The sequence below is a fragment of the Pelophylax lessonae genome, assembly GCF_965119305.1.
Source record: "Pelophylax lessonae genome assembly, chromosome: 5".
Lineage (NCBI taxonomy): Eukaryota > Metazoa > Chordata > Amphibia > Anura > Ranidae > Pelophylax > Pelophylax lessonae.
The window spans coordinates 431,225,856-431,241,783 of NC_138772.1; the positions used below are offsets into that span (position 1 = coordinate 431,225,856).

Consider the following 15,928-nt stretch of genomic DNA (forward strand, 5'->3'; position numbering starts at 1 on the left):
CTTTGGGGGAGACGCCCTAAGATTAGGTGTAGTCTTCTGAGTTGGGCTACCACCCCTTTTTCTTTTTTTTGTCTTTTTATTTTCCAAGGGGAGAGAGAGAAGGGAAATGGACGAAAAGGATGAGGATTCCGAAACGATGGACGTTTTCTCACAAAAGATTTCCTTTTTTTTTAGGGAGTAACACAAACAATTGGAGGTTTGGTGTCGGTTCGCACTTGTGCGGTTTGGGAAGGTCGCATGTGGTTCGGAGCGCACTGCTCCTAATTGCATGCGATCTCATGTGCGGTGCGGGTTCGGCCATACACTTTGTGTGGCTGAACTCGCGCCGCATCCGCAACAAACACGCACACGAGGCCTCTTTTTTTTTTTTTTTGAGCCGTAGTAGAGTCAGATCGCATGGTGGTTCAGACTGGTGCGATCCGATTCTGTGCGAACTTGCGAATCGCACTGCGTTGTGCGATCGCAACTGGGGGTGTCGTTTAACTTTTAATTGACGCCCCCTGCGTATCGCATATGGCAGTGTGAGCTGCCAGAGGTGCGGATGCGATGCGGGAGCAAGATGCATATTCGCGGCGTTCCCGCATCGCACGGGTGTGAACCGGCACTTAATGTTTAAGGCTTAATGTTTGTGTATTAATACTATTCACAAATAAGCAAACACGGGAAGACATCCATTGAGGTTTATCTATGCATTATCTATGTATTATGATAAAGAGGATAATATACATTTTAATTAAATTATTATTATTTTTTTTTTTTCTCACATACTTTAGAATGGCAAACACAGGATATGGAGGGAAATAAGAGGTTCCCTTCTCTGATTCTTTTTTGGCACTATGGCACTAAAGGAAGGGAAAAAGGAATTTTTTTTTGTATACTTGGGAATTGTATACATAAGATATATAGAGAAACAAGAGGTTCCCTTCCTTCACTTTGTGAGGTGGACACCTGGTGTTTTTTTTTTTTTTTTTTTTTGCTGTGGTAGGTTTTTTCTTGTTGTTTTTTTTTTTTTTGAGAAAGATGGAGAAGAGGAGGTTTATCTATAGATTTGGTTACCTACATATTGTAGGAAGAGAAGTCAAATAACATATTACCCCTCATAAATTTCAATTATGCTACGTAATATAATATGCTACATAAAAAAAGGGGTTTCCTCCCTCTGTGTACTCATATTTTTGGAGCTTTTTATTTATTTATTTTTTTTTTTCTCCACTACAGTCACGTTTTTCATGATTTTTTTTTATTTCACTGTTTAAGATATATAAATTTAGAATTGACACTTGGGGTGCTTAGGGTCAGGTTTTTTTTTTTTTTTGAGTATAAACAATGTGCAAGATTTATAAACATGTATATATGGTAGGCATGTGTTTAGATTTATTTACATATTATGAGGATGGTGTTAAAATATTACTTTTGATCCCCCTCCTTTCTTATTATTTGTTTTTAATATTTAATTTTTTTTTCATTACACAAGCTACATAAAGAAAAAAAGGGGTTTCCTCCCTCTTTGTACTCATATTTTTGGAGCCCCCCCCCCCTTTTTTTTTCTTTTTTCCACTATAGTCACGTTTTTGATGTTTTTTTTTTTTTCACTGCTTAAGATATATAATTTTAGAATTGACACTTAGGCTGCATTCACATGTCAGCTTATAATCGCGGGCAGAACCGCCGCGGTTCCGCCCGCGATTCGGAGATTTATTGCAAATCGCGGGACGCCTAGCGTTGCCCGTTGATTTGCAATAGCCCCCCAAACGCCGAGCGATGTTGCCGCGATTTACGCCCGCCGAATCGCGGCAACATCGCGCAAACAAAATCGCGGGACGCAATACGCTCCAAAGAAGCTCTTGTACTTTTTTGGAGCGTATTGCGTCCCGCGATTTTGTTTGCGCGATGTTGCCGCGATTCGGCGGGCGTAAATCGCGGCAACATCGCTCGGCGTTTGGGGGGCTATTGCAAATCAACGGGCAACGCTAGGCGTCCCGCGATTTGCAATAAATCTCCGAATCGCGGGCGGAACCGCGGCGGTTCTGCCCGCGATTATAAGCTGACATGTGAATGCAGCCTTAGGGTTTGGGTTTTTTTTTTGGAGTATAAGTGCCGGGTCACACTTATGCGATGCGGGAAGGCTGCGAATTCGCAGCTTGTTCCCGCATCGCAAACGCACCCCTGGCAGTTCACACTGCCATATGCGATACGCTGGGGGTGTCAATGAAATGTTAACGACACCCCCAGTTTAATCGCATATCGCAGTGCGATCTTTACAGTTCACACAGGATCAGATCGCATAAGTGTGAACCACTGTGCGATCCGATCCTGATGCGGCTGAAAAAAAGGGTCCTGTGCGACTTTGGTGCGGGTGCAGTGCGAATTTAGCCATACAAAGTGTGTGGCTAAATTCGCACCGCACAGCCGATCGCATGTAATGAAGGAGCAGTGCGCTCCGATATTACATGCGATCGCCGCAGCCGCAAGAATGTGAACTGGCACTAAACAATGTACAATGTACAAGATTTATAAACATTGGGTTTATATATATATATATATATATATATATATTTTTGACACTATAAAACTATTTACACACGCTAAATAGGTGATGGAGGAATTCCCCCCCTTTTTTTTTCACTTTTTATCACTTTTTTTTTTTGAGCACTATAAAATTAGTTGTACTATCCAGATAGGAAACCAGGAGATTCCCTTCTTTCACTTTCTTTTTTTTTTTATGTTACTAGTATTAAAAATGTGTTAAGGATGCTCAAAGGATATAGAGGGCTGCTCCCTGAGAGGGAAGAGAGATAAAAATAGAAGAATGGCTTTCTGCTGATTATAAAATATTAGAGTATAAAGAGTCCGGGGGGGTTTGGGGGTGGGGAAAGAGTCGGGACCTCACTTTGAGGCCCTGCCCAACCACGAACCTACATAGGACTACGCACAAGCCTTTAGGTTTGAGGGTGTGCGTACAAATAACAAGTAGTTCATTTAGCAGTTTTGGGTGGGTGGGATTGGTTCTGTGTTTTTTTTTTTTTTTTAATTTCCCTCTTTTCTTCCCTTCCCCTTCCTTTCTCTTTCCATTTCCTGGCATGACAATATGGCAAATATAAAAGTAATGACATTAAATTCAAGAGGCCTTAATACTCCCGAAAAAAGACGTATGTTATTAAATGATTTAAAACGCTCTCTGATAGACGTAGCATTAATTCAAGAGACACACTTTAAGGAAAGTAAACTACCCATACTGAGGAATAAAAACTATCCATGGGGATACCATTTGACTAATACAGAGTCCAAGTCGAAGGGTGTCTCCATACGTATTTCCATTAGAATCCCATAGACTCTACAGGAAACGCAACTGGATCCTGAGGGACGATATGCCTTTGTAAAGGGTTCATTAGGAGGGGTGAGAGTGACTTTAGCAACTGTATATGCACCAAAGTACAAACAAGATACCTTTCCAACTTTATTCACTTTCTGATACTTTATACTCTTTGCTCTTTCCCTGGAACAATTTTTATGTAAAATAAGACAAAATGAAGATGTTGAGGGCATCCCAGTGGGGAAGAAACAATATGAAATGTCTGCCTTTGCAGATGATCTTCTTTTTTCAATCGCTAACCCATTGATTTCACTACCAAACCTTATCAGAGAATTTGAACAGTATGGTACCATCTCCAACTTGAAGATAAACTTTAACAAATCAGAAGCCATGGGAATAAACTTACCTAGTAGAACTTTACAGAATTTAAAACAGAACTTTAAATTCAAATGGACAAATAGGGCATTAAGATATTTAGGTAAAAAAAAAAAGGATATTTAGGTACTATTATACCGGTTAATCCTTCTCAAGTTTTTGAACTTAATTTTATCCCTCTTTTAACCAAAACCAACCTTCAGTTGGAGAAATGGAACACAGGTTTACATACATGGTTTGGTAGGTGTAATTTGCTAAAGATGACTATACTACCTAGATTTTTATGCCTTTTTCAAACACTACCCATTAAGGTCCCAGCTTATTATTTCAAACAAATAAATTCAATATTTATCAAATTTGTTTGGGCAAATAAGAAACCCTGTCTCTCAAGACAGTTACTAACGCTGTCTAAAAGATCGGGAGGAGCGTATTTACCAGATATGCGTAAATATTTTTAAGCTTTACACCTTCAAAGACAAATTGATTGGTGTCGTCATGGAGACTCTAAGCTCTGGGTACAAATTGAGCAGGCATATACACTTATTCCACTTAATAGAGCACTATGGTGCTACGATGAATTACCAACAGAGTTGAAATCACATCAGTTAATTGGTACGACGTTATAAATTTGCTCACAACTATGCTTCCAGAATTCTTTATCTACATATGATTCGCCATTACTCCCAATTTTGGGGAACCCAAAATTTCCCATAGGCATGGAGGCACAATCTTTTAGATCTCTCACTATGACAGGTCATTTCCAAGCCGTACATTTCTTAAGGGAAAATAAATGGCCTTCCCTGGAGACATTAATGAATGAGATGGATGTTTTTAGACTTCCCTTCTGGAACGCACTTCAATTATCACATTTTCTTCACTCAATCCCTAACCGTCAGAATTATAACCGTCAATTGACAACCTTTGAAAGATACTGCTCAGATACAGGAAATATTTATCACGTTATATCCAAAATATATGATCTGATAAATACAAGGCAATATCAATTATCTTATTTTGACAAATGGGAGAGGGAGTTGTCTCGTGCCTTCTTACCGGAGCAGCGTCAGAGTATGATCAACCTTGTCCATAAATCCTCTATATGTACTAAATATCAAGAAACAAATTTTAAAATATTGACAAGGTGGTATTACACTCCATATAAATTATACAAAATCTTGATTAATAACTTGGATCGATGCTGGCGCTGCTCGGTAGAAGAGGGCACGTTAATCCATATTTTTTGGTCTTGCCCCAAATTGACGGACTTTTGGAAAAAGGTTAGAGTGATCATGCAAAAGTTTACAGAAGTTGAGATTCCGGAAGATCCGGCTTTTTTTCTTCTACAACTAAATAACTCATCAATGAGGAAATATAGAGAATCGAATGTCATCTTGCAAATGCGGCCAGACTTTGTATACCCCTTAACTGGAAAAAAAAAACATCTCCAACAATAGCAGGTTGGGTTCGGAAAATAGAGGAAATAAACAAAATGGAGGATTTAGTAATGACAGCTCAACATAAGAGGGAAAAATATATAGAGACGTGGGGAGCATGGAATCTATTTATCTTATCAAGAGAAGGTATAGCACTACTAGATTGATAAATTGAATGGAAGTATGATGTAAGCGTTGAGTATTTTTCTTTGGGTAGAGGTAACATTTGCCCGCCAGGAAATGGAAGGTATCAATATCCCCCCCCCCTTTTTCTTTTTTTCCCTTTCTCCTCTTTTCTTCCCCTCTGGTTTTTTTTTTTTGGTTTTGAGGGTTGTTTATGTAGGTATAAAAGAAGGAAAATTGGGGTGGGAAGAGACTGTACTATGTGTAGCTTTATCATGAAGACAAGTTAGCTGTATAGGAATAGAAATAGGGTACTGCAGATAAATTGGGATAAGAGATCGTGATTGTTATATATTTGTATTAAAAATGATGTAAGAACCCTACTTTTTCCTACATTGTTAAATTACATGATTATAATGTATACTTTTGTTGTACAGACTTATCTCAAACCCTTAATAAAAAATGTATAAGTGCAAAAAAAATGAATGTTAGCAGCCACAACCAATTAAAATTAACCAGTAGCTGAAACAGGCAAAATAATAAAACCTATTTAATTGGTACAGGTTATCAAACATCACTGCCTTTTCACCAAGTTAAAAAATAAGCTAGATACCCTTTGGAAGTGGCACATGGCCTTCTGTTAGAAGATGCATTCAAAGAAGCCTTCCATAACTTCAAAGGGCTTACAAAGTCAGTTTATTTTGAAAGGGAAAGATCCTGTGCACTCTGTGAACTACAAATAATATTGCTCTATAAGTATATTATATCTTCAATATGTTTTATTTATTTTTTTCTAGATTGTACTATTATAAGTATAAGGAACAGGCCTGTAGAACTTTAACACTTTGTTTACTTGGACTTATATAATCATCTTATTCTTCACCTTTGTTGGTTGATCACTCTCTGATAAGACTTGCGCTGGGCCCTACATACAGGCCGAATATATATTGGACGGTATCGGCCGGCTCAAAAGAAACTGATTGACATTCAGCACTTGTGTATACAGCAGCCAGTCTGTTGAAGGGGCATGAAGGAGCCAATGGCTGAGAGAGCTGACCGGAGTGTTCTGGAAAAGGGCCGTCCCCTTGTCAAAACACAATAGCTCAGTGGGGAGATCACTGTACCAACATCAGATTGTTAGTACAGGATCTCCTACCTAGTTCTTCATTTTTTTTCATTCGCCCTGCAGGGTTGAATGAAAAAAAAAAAAAAAACTGATGGTGTCTACCAAGCTTAAGGAGTTGCTTTACTAAAGATGATTTAGGCTGTTCACTTTGCAAGTTAAGTTGCACTTTGAAAGGCTATTTTCCCCAGTGCTTAGTGAATGTGGTGAAATTTCACTTTTTTCAAAAAAATACCTAATCATGTGCAAGAAAAAAAAATGCTTTCAACGCTTGACCTTTTACATTAAGCTCTAGGGAAAATTTGTTTGCATAGTTCAACTTCATTTGCAAAGTGAACAGTCTTTTTGCCTATATTAAATCAACCCCTACAGTACAAATGTCTCTTATATTTGACTGGTCAATGTGTTTGTGCTCAAGGGCCTCACTTTCTGTACATATTCTGAAGATGGTGCCCTTGACCAAGAAACCAAGTACATTTATGAGTGTTTGTAATGTGACATGTAGGATCAACCTTATTTTGTGGTGGTGGTTGGTGTATCAACAGGCATACTATGCATTTTTTTGGCCGAGGCACTGGTTGAGCACAGTGGAAACCTACTCACCTGATCAATCTTTAGAACAATATTAGTCTTTATATTTTAACAAATCTTCTGTCCATATCCCAGAGTGTAAGGAGAAAAACAATTTACCAATGATGGAGTAATCTAGTAATACAGGCACTATTCACTTGCTCACATCTTTGCCAGGAAAACCTACAGCGTCAAACCTAAATTTACAGATAACAGTTTCTTGTTGACTGAACTGTCAAAACCAAATGATCCCTTTACAACAACATGACTTTTACCTTTTGAGAATAAAAAAATTTTCCTTCTCAGGATCTGGAATTTGATCACATTACTAGTAGATTGTATTATTTATTCCAGCAAATGTTATTTTCTATTAGAGGCTGTGAGAATACCACATAATATTTTAGGCAACATAAAAAACACATTTTAAAGGCTTTAAACAAAACTGATAAGTCAAAAAATGTTAGGCTCTAACTACTGTAAACACTAGGAATGACAAATTAAGGGAGTTGCCCAAGACATAGAAAACCTGAAGAATTACAATTTGTGTTTCGGATGTCATATCAGATATTTTGTACTAAGTTATTGAATAAAATGGAATAATTTTTTAAATAAAAGGCGCGACTGATAAAGCTATGATAAATTGTGCAAAGAATATCTAATTATTCATTGCCTTTATCCCCTGTCACATTGTCTAAAAGCATTTCTTTTTACACAATGTGACATCCATTTCATTTCAGACTAATGCTTGCCTTATTTGATACTGAAGTAATTAGAGTTGACATCATCTATTCTTTACTGTCCTAAAAGAACTTGCAGACGGGTCTGCTGTTATGTTTTATGCATTACGAGAGCAAAAATGCCACAATATTTTGGAAATATTTCTTCAGAAACCCGTAATCAAATTGTTTGTAATCAAATTTTCTGCTGAGCTTTGAAAGCTGCATTATTCAATATGCGACTGATTCTTTTTTTCTGTAATAGCAACATACTGTATTAGAAATTCATGCAGCTTTAATGTATCTCCATTTGCTGATTTACAGCATTCCCAGTAGACCCTAGGAAAAAAAATGCTTTCCTTCCATAGGCACAGCACAAAACATATGTATGTGTGGGTTGTCAAAGCAGTGATGTTTGAATACAAAGAGAATTGGCTCTGTCAGTGCAGAAATGCAGCAATTAAAACATCTATTTCAGCCCTTTGTTTGTTGTCTATTTGCTTTTCTTATTTGTTTTCTATTCTATTTTTACCATGTAGTAACGGTATGTCTTTTTCTTAACAACATAAGAAAGCAGAGGGGAAAATTTTGCTACTTTTATTATGTACTTAAAACAATAAATTATTCTGCAGACCACCATTGTAAAACACATTATCAGCTTGTTCTGGCTTGATTTGTTACAATGTAGGAACGCAGTTATTCTAAAAATTTGTCAAGATAAGGAACATAGGATATACTGTATGTTTTAGTTAGGTTCACATAAAACTCAGTATGGTCTGATGAGGAAGTTCAAAGTGGAAATAAAACTCTCTTGTTCTTTACAGCCAAGGAAGCCGCCATCTTCGCCTCTGTTTGATCTGCATTTGCCATGGTGGTGCACATGTAATCAGCTATAACACCAACCATGTTATGGCTTTATAGAAGGCTAACATAAGCACATGAGAAACTATAACAGTTATCATTCAAAGTATGCCTTAAATGTAACTGTTTTGTGAAACAGTTAAATCGGTGGGTTAAATAAAGGGTTTGTAACCCCAACGTTTCATATTCCTGATATATGCCTGCTGTATCATGCACTTGTAAGAAAAATGTATTCTGTTCTCTTTGTATTGCTTCCTTTGTGTGAAATCCCTGGTATTCCTGTCAGTACCTCTGCTTTCCTATTAAAAACTGACCACACCTAGCTGTAGAGCACACCATGGTCAGCTCTACAGCTTTGCCGGGAACTCAGTGTGCTCTCCTCAAATACTCAGACTTGTCCTGACACGCGCCCGCTGCACAGCCATTCATTGGGAAGCTCAGTGTCTTGCTGCTTCTCCTCCCCCAGCTCTTATGTAGCTGAGAAGAGAGGGAATGTGATCACTTATAAAAAAGGGAAAAAAATGTATTTATAATGTTTTGTTTTTTTTCCCCAAAAAGCTTTATTTTAAATAAAACAAATACAATCAAAAGATTATAAGATGGTGATGCACATAGGGTGAAACAAATGTTTATATGTATACAAAAATGTTTTGCATTTTTATTTCTATTTTAAACGAAATGGGTAGTTTTACAAGGTGATCATTTAAAATAAATTTAATCAAAATCTAAACAGCCAACCAAGTACCTTTATGGTACTTAAAACACACCTAAACTCAAAAAAAATCTAATACTTTGCAGTTTACCTATTTTTAGATGAGGTCACTGCAATCGTTTTTACCCCCCCCTGGCTTTTTTCCTTTATTTTTTACCTGGTAGCCCCACGACTAACATATTTTCTTTCCCTGGGTGGCTTTGCTCACTCCTCCATTGTAACTATGTAGGGAACACCATGGTTGTCATTCAGGCTGGACTTCAAAAATGTCTGCCTTGTTTCATCCCCATTACATGGTATATGGGGGGGGGGGGTTACCAGAAGTAACATAACATTGTTTTATGCTAGTAGTTTAGCTTACAGGAAATGCCAAAGGCACTGCATTTTTGGCAAGATTAACACATATTTTTGTATTGGCTGAAATGTTCCAATGCAGCCACCATATATGAGAGCCAGTAAGCTTCAGTGGTGGACACTTACTAAAACCGGAGCACGTAGAACTTAATGCAGCTGTGCATAATAGCTAATCATCTAACTGCAGCTTGTTCAATTAAACTTTGCCAATAAAACCTGGAAGCTGATTGGTTTCTATGCAAAGCTGCACCAGATTTTGCACTCTCCAGTTTTAATAAATCTCTCCTTTGCAGAGTTTTTCTTGGGTTTACCTATTATTTAAAATATACATTTATAGTAACCATCTGTCAGCCTGGCAAATTTTCCATTATAAGGCTAAAGGTTTTAGAGTTAGGTATGGGTAGTTTTTTTGAGATGCTCAATCTCAATTAGCTATATAGTAGGTCTACTTTATAATTAAGACCAAACTAGCACATGCCTTAAGATCGCTTAACCACTTAAGCCCCGGAAGATTTTACCCCCTTCCTGACCAGGGGGTATTTTGCGATTCCGCACTGCGTGACTTTGACTTTAACGGACAATTGCGCGGTCGTGCGATGCTGTATCTAAACGAATTTGGCGTCCTTTTTTTACCACAAACAGAGCTTTCTTTTGGTGGTATTTGATCACCTGTGCAATATTTTGATCACGCGCTATAAACAAAAAAAGAGCGTAAATTTAGCAAAAATAGCAATATTTTTCACATTTTTTTATATGAAATTCCCCCCCCCAAAAAATGTAAAAATCAAAATTTTTTAACATTTTCGACCAATTTGTTTTATGCTACCTATGTTTGGTAAAAAAAAATCGCAAAAAGCGTATTTTGATTGGTTTGCGCAAAAGTTATCGCGTTTACTAACAAAGGGAAAGATTTTTGTCACTTTTGTTGTTTTTTTTAACGCGTAATAGCGGCGATCTGCGATTTTTTTTGCGGTACTGCGACATTGCGGCGGACAGATCGGACCCTTGACTGACATTTTTGAGACTTTTGGGGTTACCAGTGACATTTCTACAGTAATCAGTGCTATACATATGCACTGTTACTGTAAAAATACACTGGTAGTGAAGGGGTTAACTTTATTTGAAAGGGAGGGGCTGTGTGTGTCCCTAGGGGCGTGCTTTCTACTGTGATTGGCTGTGGCTTCAGATGTATGGAGAGTGATCAACGGTTCTACATAGTAGAACCGTATGATCATCCTGCATACACAGGGGAGAATGACAGGCAGCTTGTTTACACAAGCCGCCTGACTTTCTCCCTCTCCCCCGCCGATCGCAGAGTGGCCGGCGGACATCGGGTCCGCCGGTCACACGCGCGGGGGGGTCCGTGACCACGCGGGAGCGTGCCTCCGGGGGCGCGCGCTCGCTCCCTAGACCCTCACAAGCAAGCGACGTAGCCCTACATCAGTTTGCCTGCGAGGGGCTGACTGCCGTTAGGCAGTCGGCAAGTGGTTAAGCTGGAAGCCCAACATTAGGTTTTATAGTAATTAAAAATAATCTATAGAATCACCAATGGCCTTCTGTTTTTTTCAGTACAAACTAGAAAGCAAATACTTTTAAGAGAGAATATTTCTCTTTCAAATATACTACACGATACCATCTTCTCAATAAAACAATAAAGACTAAAATTTAACACCAACTTTGGCCTTTGAATAGCATTATTGTTATCTCTAATCCTAAAGGCAAATATTTTACAAGGTCAGCTCACCTAAAACCCCAAATAAAGCCAAAATAATCAATCTCTTGAAGGGAAACTATCCTGTTTTAAAATGTTCTCATATCTTAATTTTCTTATATGCATACAAAATATCTATTACTTTATGTAATTAGCTATCAATTTCCCTCAAAGTTTATGGAAGGCCCACTAATATGATTTTTCCCCTGGTCTGCCAGATTTAAAATCTGACCCCTGCTTATTACATGTCTACATAAAATGAGAAAAAAAAGGAGCTCATACTTCAATACTTACCCTAAACCCCAGCACTGTCCCTTGAAGAATCAAAGCTCTGCAATCCAGAGTAATGGTCCTCTTCTATGCTAAAGTGGAATGTTATTCAGAAAATTAAGTCCTGTCAGATCACTTCAGGCTGGCACCTTTGGCAGGTAAAGCTCAATGTTTCTCAACTTTTTTTCAGTCAAGGCACCTTTTCAATATTATGGACAGTCTCGAGGCACCCCATTTTAAAGTGTAAAAACTATTCTAATAGTTTTGCATAACACAGCAACATCCACACAAGTAGGACACCCAATGTTAGAGTTTATTTATTCTTCAAAACCAAATACACTTTTGCAAACTTGTACTAACTAGTATTCCAATGTTTCTCTTCTCCTTCAGCTTTCCCAATCACTTAGCTAAGGTTCCCTCAAATGCTGATAAAGAAGGGCAGGGGGGGGGGGGGTCAAACAAGGTTGCTATGCAGGTGACTGACATCCTCCTTATTAACTGGTGATGCCACTGCTCATTAGGACGCCGGCGGCTAGAAGGTTATAATGGTGCACAATAAAAACCTCTGATTTTGTGTAACAAAGGGCAGCTTTATCCACACACCAGATTGTATGTAATTTTTGGGCATTTTGCCAAGGCCCCCCTAAAGAAACCTCAAGGCACCCTGGTTGAAAAAGGCTGGTATAGCTATTTAAAAGTCAAAAATAGGTGCCTATACTGTTAGTCTCATCCTGCTCTGGACATGCTAAGTTGCTCTCTTTAGGCACTGTGCCGAATTTGTAGAAGCCAATCTGCTGATAGCCAAAATATTTACTGATGCTTAGGGGCTCTGGGCTTCAGCAAAATGGCAGCCTCCAGCAAGAAGAAACAGGAACAATGCTGGAGGCAATTATCAGCACACATTTTGGTAGCATTATTTATAATGTGGACTGTATGTTTATTGCTAAAAACATTATTTTTATCAAGTCATTATGGGCAAAGTGATAGCCAGAACAATTTATCCTCTTCTAATGTGCCCAAAGACCTGCAGCATTCAGGACTGCCTATTGCTGGAGGAAGCGGCAGAAGGGGACACATGATGTCAAGGAAGGAAAATTTCAGGGTGCATCAAAAGTAACAGGTAGAGAATGTGGGTGGTGGTGGGGGCAACCTGAAGTTAGATTATGTTTAAAGTATTTCATAAACCATTCTAAAAAAAAAAAAACACAACCTGGGTGGAGGAGGTACATAAAGGGCAAAAGAAAGAATGGTTCTGTTATTTACATATTCACTATGAAAACTAAATAGGACATTGGCTTTTATTTGGAGTATTAAAGGTAATCACAAAACTCTAATTCTTGAAATTCATATATGACAGTCCTGAAAAACGGCACATATTTGAGAATCATAAATCAGCAATGGGAACAACCTTTACAATGTCTGACATATTTTGTTCCTAACACATAAACCATCAAAACAGAAACAGATTATCTTACCACTGAAAGGGAGTTTGAAATTAAAGACCCATCCTGACCCAGCATGTTTGATACTGTAATTGCTGGCAGATCCATATTTTGAGGATGAAATTGAAGCAGGCCATTCTGGTTCATGGGATGACATAGCGAATGGTATCCTGACTCAGCCTCTGACAATGACACCAGTGAATGCTCTGGCAGTGATGGTGGTGTAATAGGTGGAATGTTAAAATCTTCATTCTCTAGGCTATGTCCAGGGTAAGACTGTAAAAGAGAACATAAAATATATCTGTCACTGTAACTGCAAATACAACAAGTTTTACAAGCTAAGTTATTTTTATTCTAGAAAGGCACATTTTAGACCCTAATAGATGATTGTGCTGCTGTTTTAATGTTGATCTTGGAACATTATCCCCCCAAAGGCATAACAAAGTCTGGCATTTGTAGAATTTCCATTAGGCAGTTTTCTTAAGAACCAAAAATCATTTAATAAATTCCTAGGGCACCATTAAGTTGTATTGTTGCTGAATATCTGAACTGAGGAAAACAAATGTAATTTCTTGAATGTACATGTGATCCAAAAATGTTTTACCTTGTTGCCAGCATATGCAATTAAAAATGATTCATTAGGAGGATCCTGGAAATTTTATTAACACAGAAACATTTATTATACAGCATCTCACAAAAGTGAGTACACCCCTCACATTTTTTGTAAATATTTTATTATAACTTTTCATGTGACAACACTAAAGAAATGACACTTTGCTACAATGTAAAGTAGTGAGTGTACAGCTTGTATAACAGTATACATTTGCTGTCCCCTCAAAATAACTCAACACACAGCCATTAATGTCTAAACAGCTGGCAACAAAAGTAGTACACCCCTAAGTGAAAATGTCCAATTTGGGCCCAAAGTGTCAATATTTTTTGTGGCCACCATTAATTTCCAGCACTGCCTTAACCCTCTTGGGCATGGAGTTCACCAGAGCTTCACAGGTTGCGTTGCCACTGAGGACCTTTTCCACTCCTTCATGACGAAATCACAGAGCTGGTGGATGTTAGAGACCTTGCGCTCCTCCACCTTCGGTTTGAGGATGCCCTACAGATGTTCAATAGGGTTTAGGTTTGGAGACATTGGCCAGTCCATCACCTTTACCCTCAGCTTCTTTAGCAAGACAGTGGTCATCTTGGAGGTGTGTTTACGGTCGTTATCATGTTGGAATACTGCCCTGCAGCCCAGTCTCTGAAGGGAGGGGATCATGCTCTGCTTCAGTATGACACAGTACTCATGCAAACCCAGACCATGACAATCCCACCACAATGCTTAACTGTAGGCAAGACAAACTTGTCATTTTACTCCTCACCTGGTTGTTGCCACACACGCTTGACACCATCTGAACCAAATAAGTTTATCTTGGTCTCATCAGACCACAGGACATGGTTCCAGTAATCCATGTCCTTAGTCTGCTTGTCTTCAGCAAACTGTTTGCAGGCTTTCTTGTGCATCATCTTTAGAAGAGGCTTCCTTCTGGGATGACAGCCATGCAGACCAATTTGAAGCAGTGTGCGGCGTATGGTCTGAGCACTGACAGACTGACCCCCCACCCCTTCAACCTCATACGTCTATTTCCCAAAGACAACCTCTGGATATGACGGTGAGCATGTGCACTCAACTACTTTGGTCGACCATGGTGAGGCCTGTTCTGAGTGGAAGCTATCCTGTTAAATGGCTGTATGATCTTGGCCACTGTGCAGCAGCTCAGTTTCAGGGTCTTGGCAATCTTCTTATAGCCTAGGACATCTTTATGTAGAGCAACAATTCTTTTTTTCAGATCCTCAGAGAGTTATTTGCCATGAGGTGCCATGTTGAACTCCCAGTGACCAGTATGAGTGAGTGAGAGCGATAGCACCAAATTCAACACACCTGCTCCCCATTCACACTTCAGACCTTGTAACACTAATGAGTCACATGACACCGGGGAGGGAAAATGGCTAATTGGGCCCAATTTGGACATTTTGTCTTAGGGGTGTACTCACTTTTTTTTGCCAGCAGTAATAATAATGGCTAAGTGTTGAGTTTTAATTTGTTTTGACGGGACTGCAAATTGACACTGTTATACAAGCTGTACACTCTCTACTTTACATTGTAGAAAAGTGTCATTTCTTCAGATATAATAATATATTTACACAAATGTGAGGGGTGTACTCACTTTTGTGAGATACTGTACACAAACAGTATATATATACATACATATACATACACTATATACATTAGGGAACCATTTCCTTGAATAAATGGAGGTCCATTTTACCATAACTTTTTAGCTATATACATTAAAACCAAACAGCCAAAAGGAGAACTATTACAAAAAAAAGAAAAATCCCCAATCATTTTGAAGTACCCAAAGCACTACTGAAGCAGCAGTAACACCTTTTTCCACAACACACACTTTACTTCTTGTGCATGTGTGCAAGCACTCTCCAGTAAAGACCAGAGCAAATGTAAGCCTTGATAAACAAGATTGCCTTCTGAGAAAATCTTATTCTTGAATTCTTCAGCGTGGATATATTGCTCACACTCCACAGTCGCACAGTTGCAGTAGGTGTTTTTTTTTTTAAAGGTTCTCTTTAAACGTTTTTAAAAATAAATACACAGTATATATATATATATATATATATATATATATATATATATATATATATATATATATACAGTTATATATATTATATATATATATATATATACTGTATATATTTGTTGCCTTATCTGCACATAGCTCTTTGCTTCAGTCTGATTAGTTCTGCCTCAGTGAATGTCTATGAGCAACTCACTAAGAAGCTGCAGGAGTGTCAATAAACAAAACTTTTTCAGTTCAATGTACAAATGGCTTTTTCTGCTGTGTAGCGACTGAA

General features: G+C 38.3%; 1 protein-coding gene across 4 annotated transcripts in view; it reads right to left on the reverse strand.

Annotated features, from left to right (window-relative positions):
• TOX (thymocyte selection associated high mobility group box) overlaps positions 1-15,928 on the reverse strand; it is a 349,777-nt gene that overhangs the window by 113,465 nt on the left and 220,384 nt on the right. For all 4 annotated transcript variants that reach the window (XM_082257764.1, XM_082257763.1, XM_082257762.1 and 1 more), the window contains one exon: positions 13,037-13,279. In XM_082257764.1, coding sequence (XP_082113890.1) covers positions 13,037-13,279 — 243 coding nt within the window. The remainder of the gene's footprint in view (positions 1-13,036; positions 13,280-15,928) is intronic.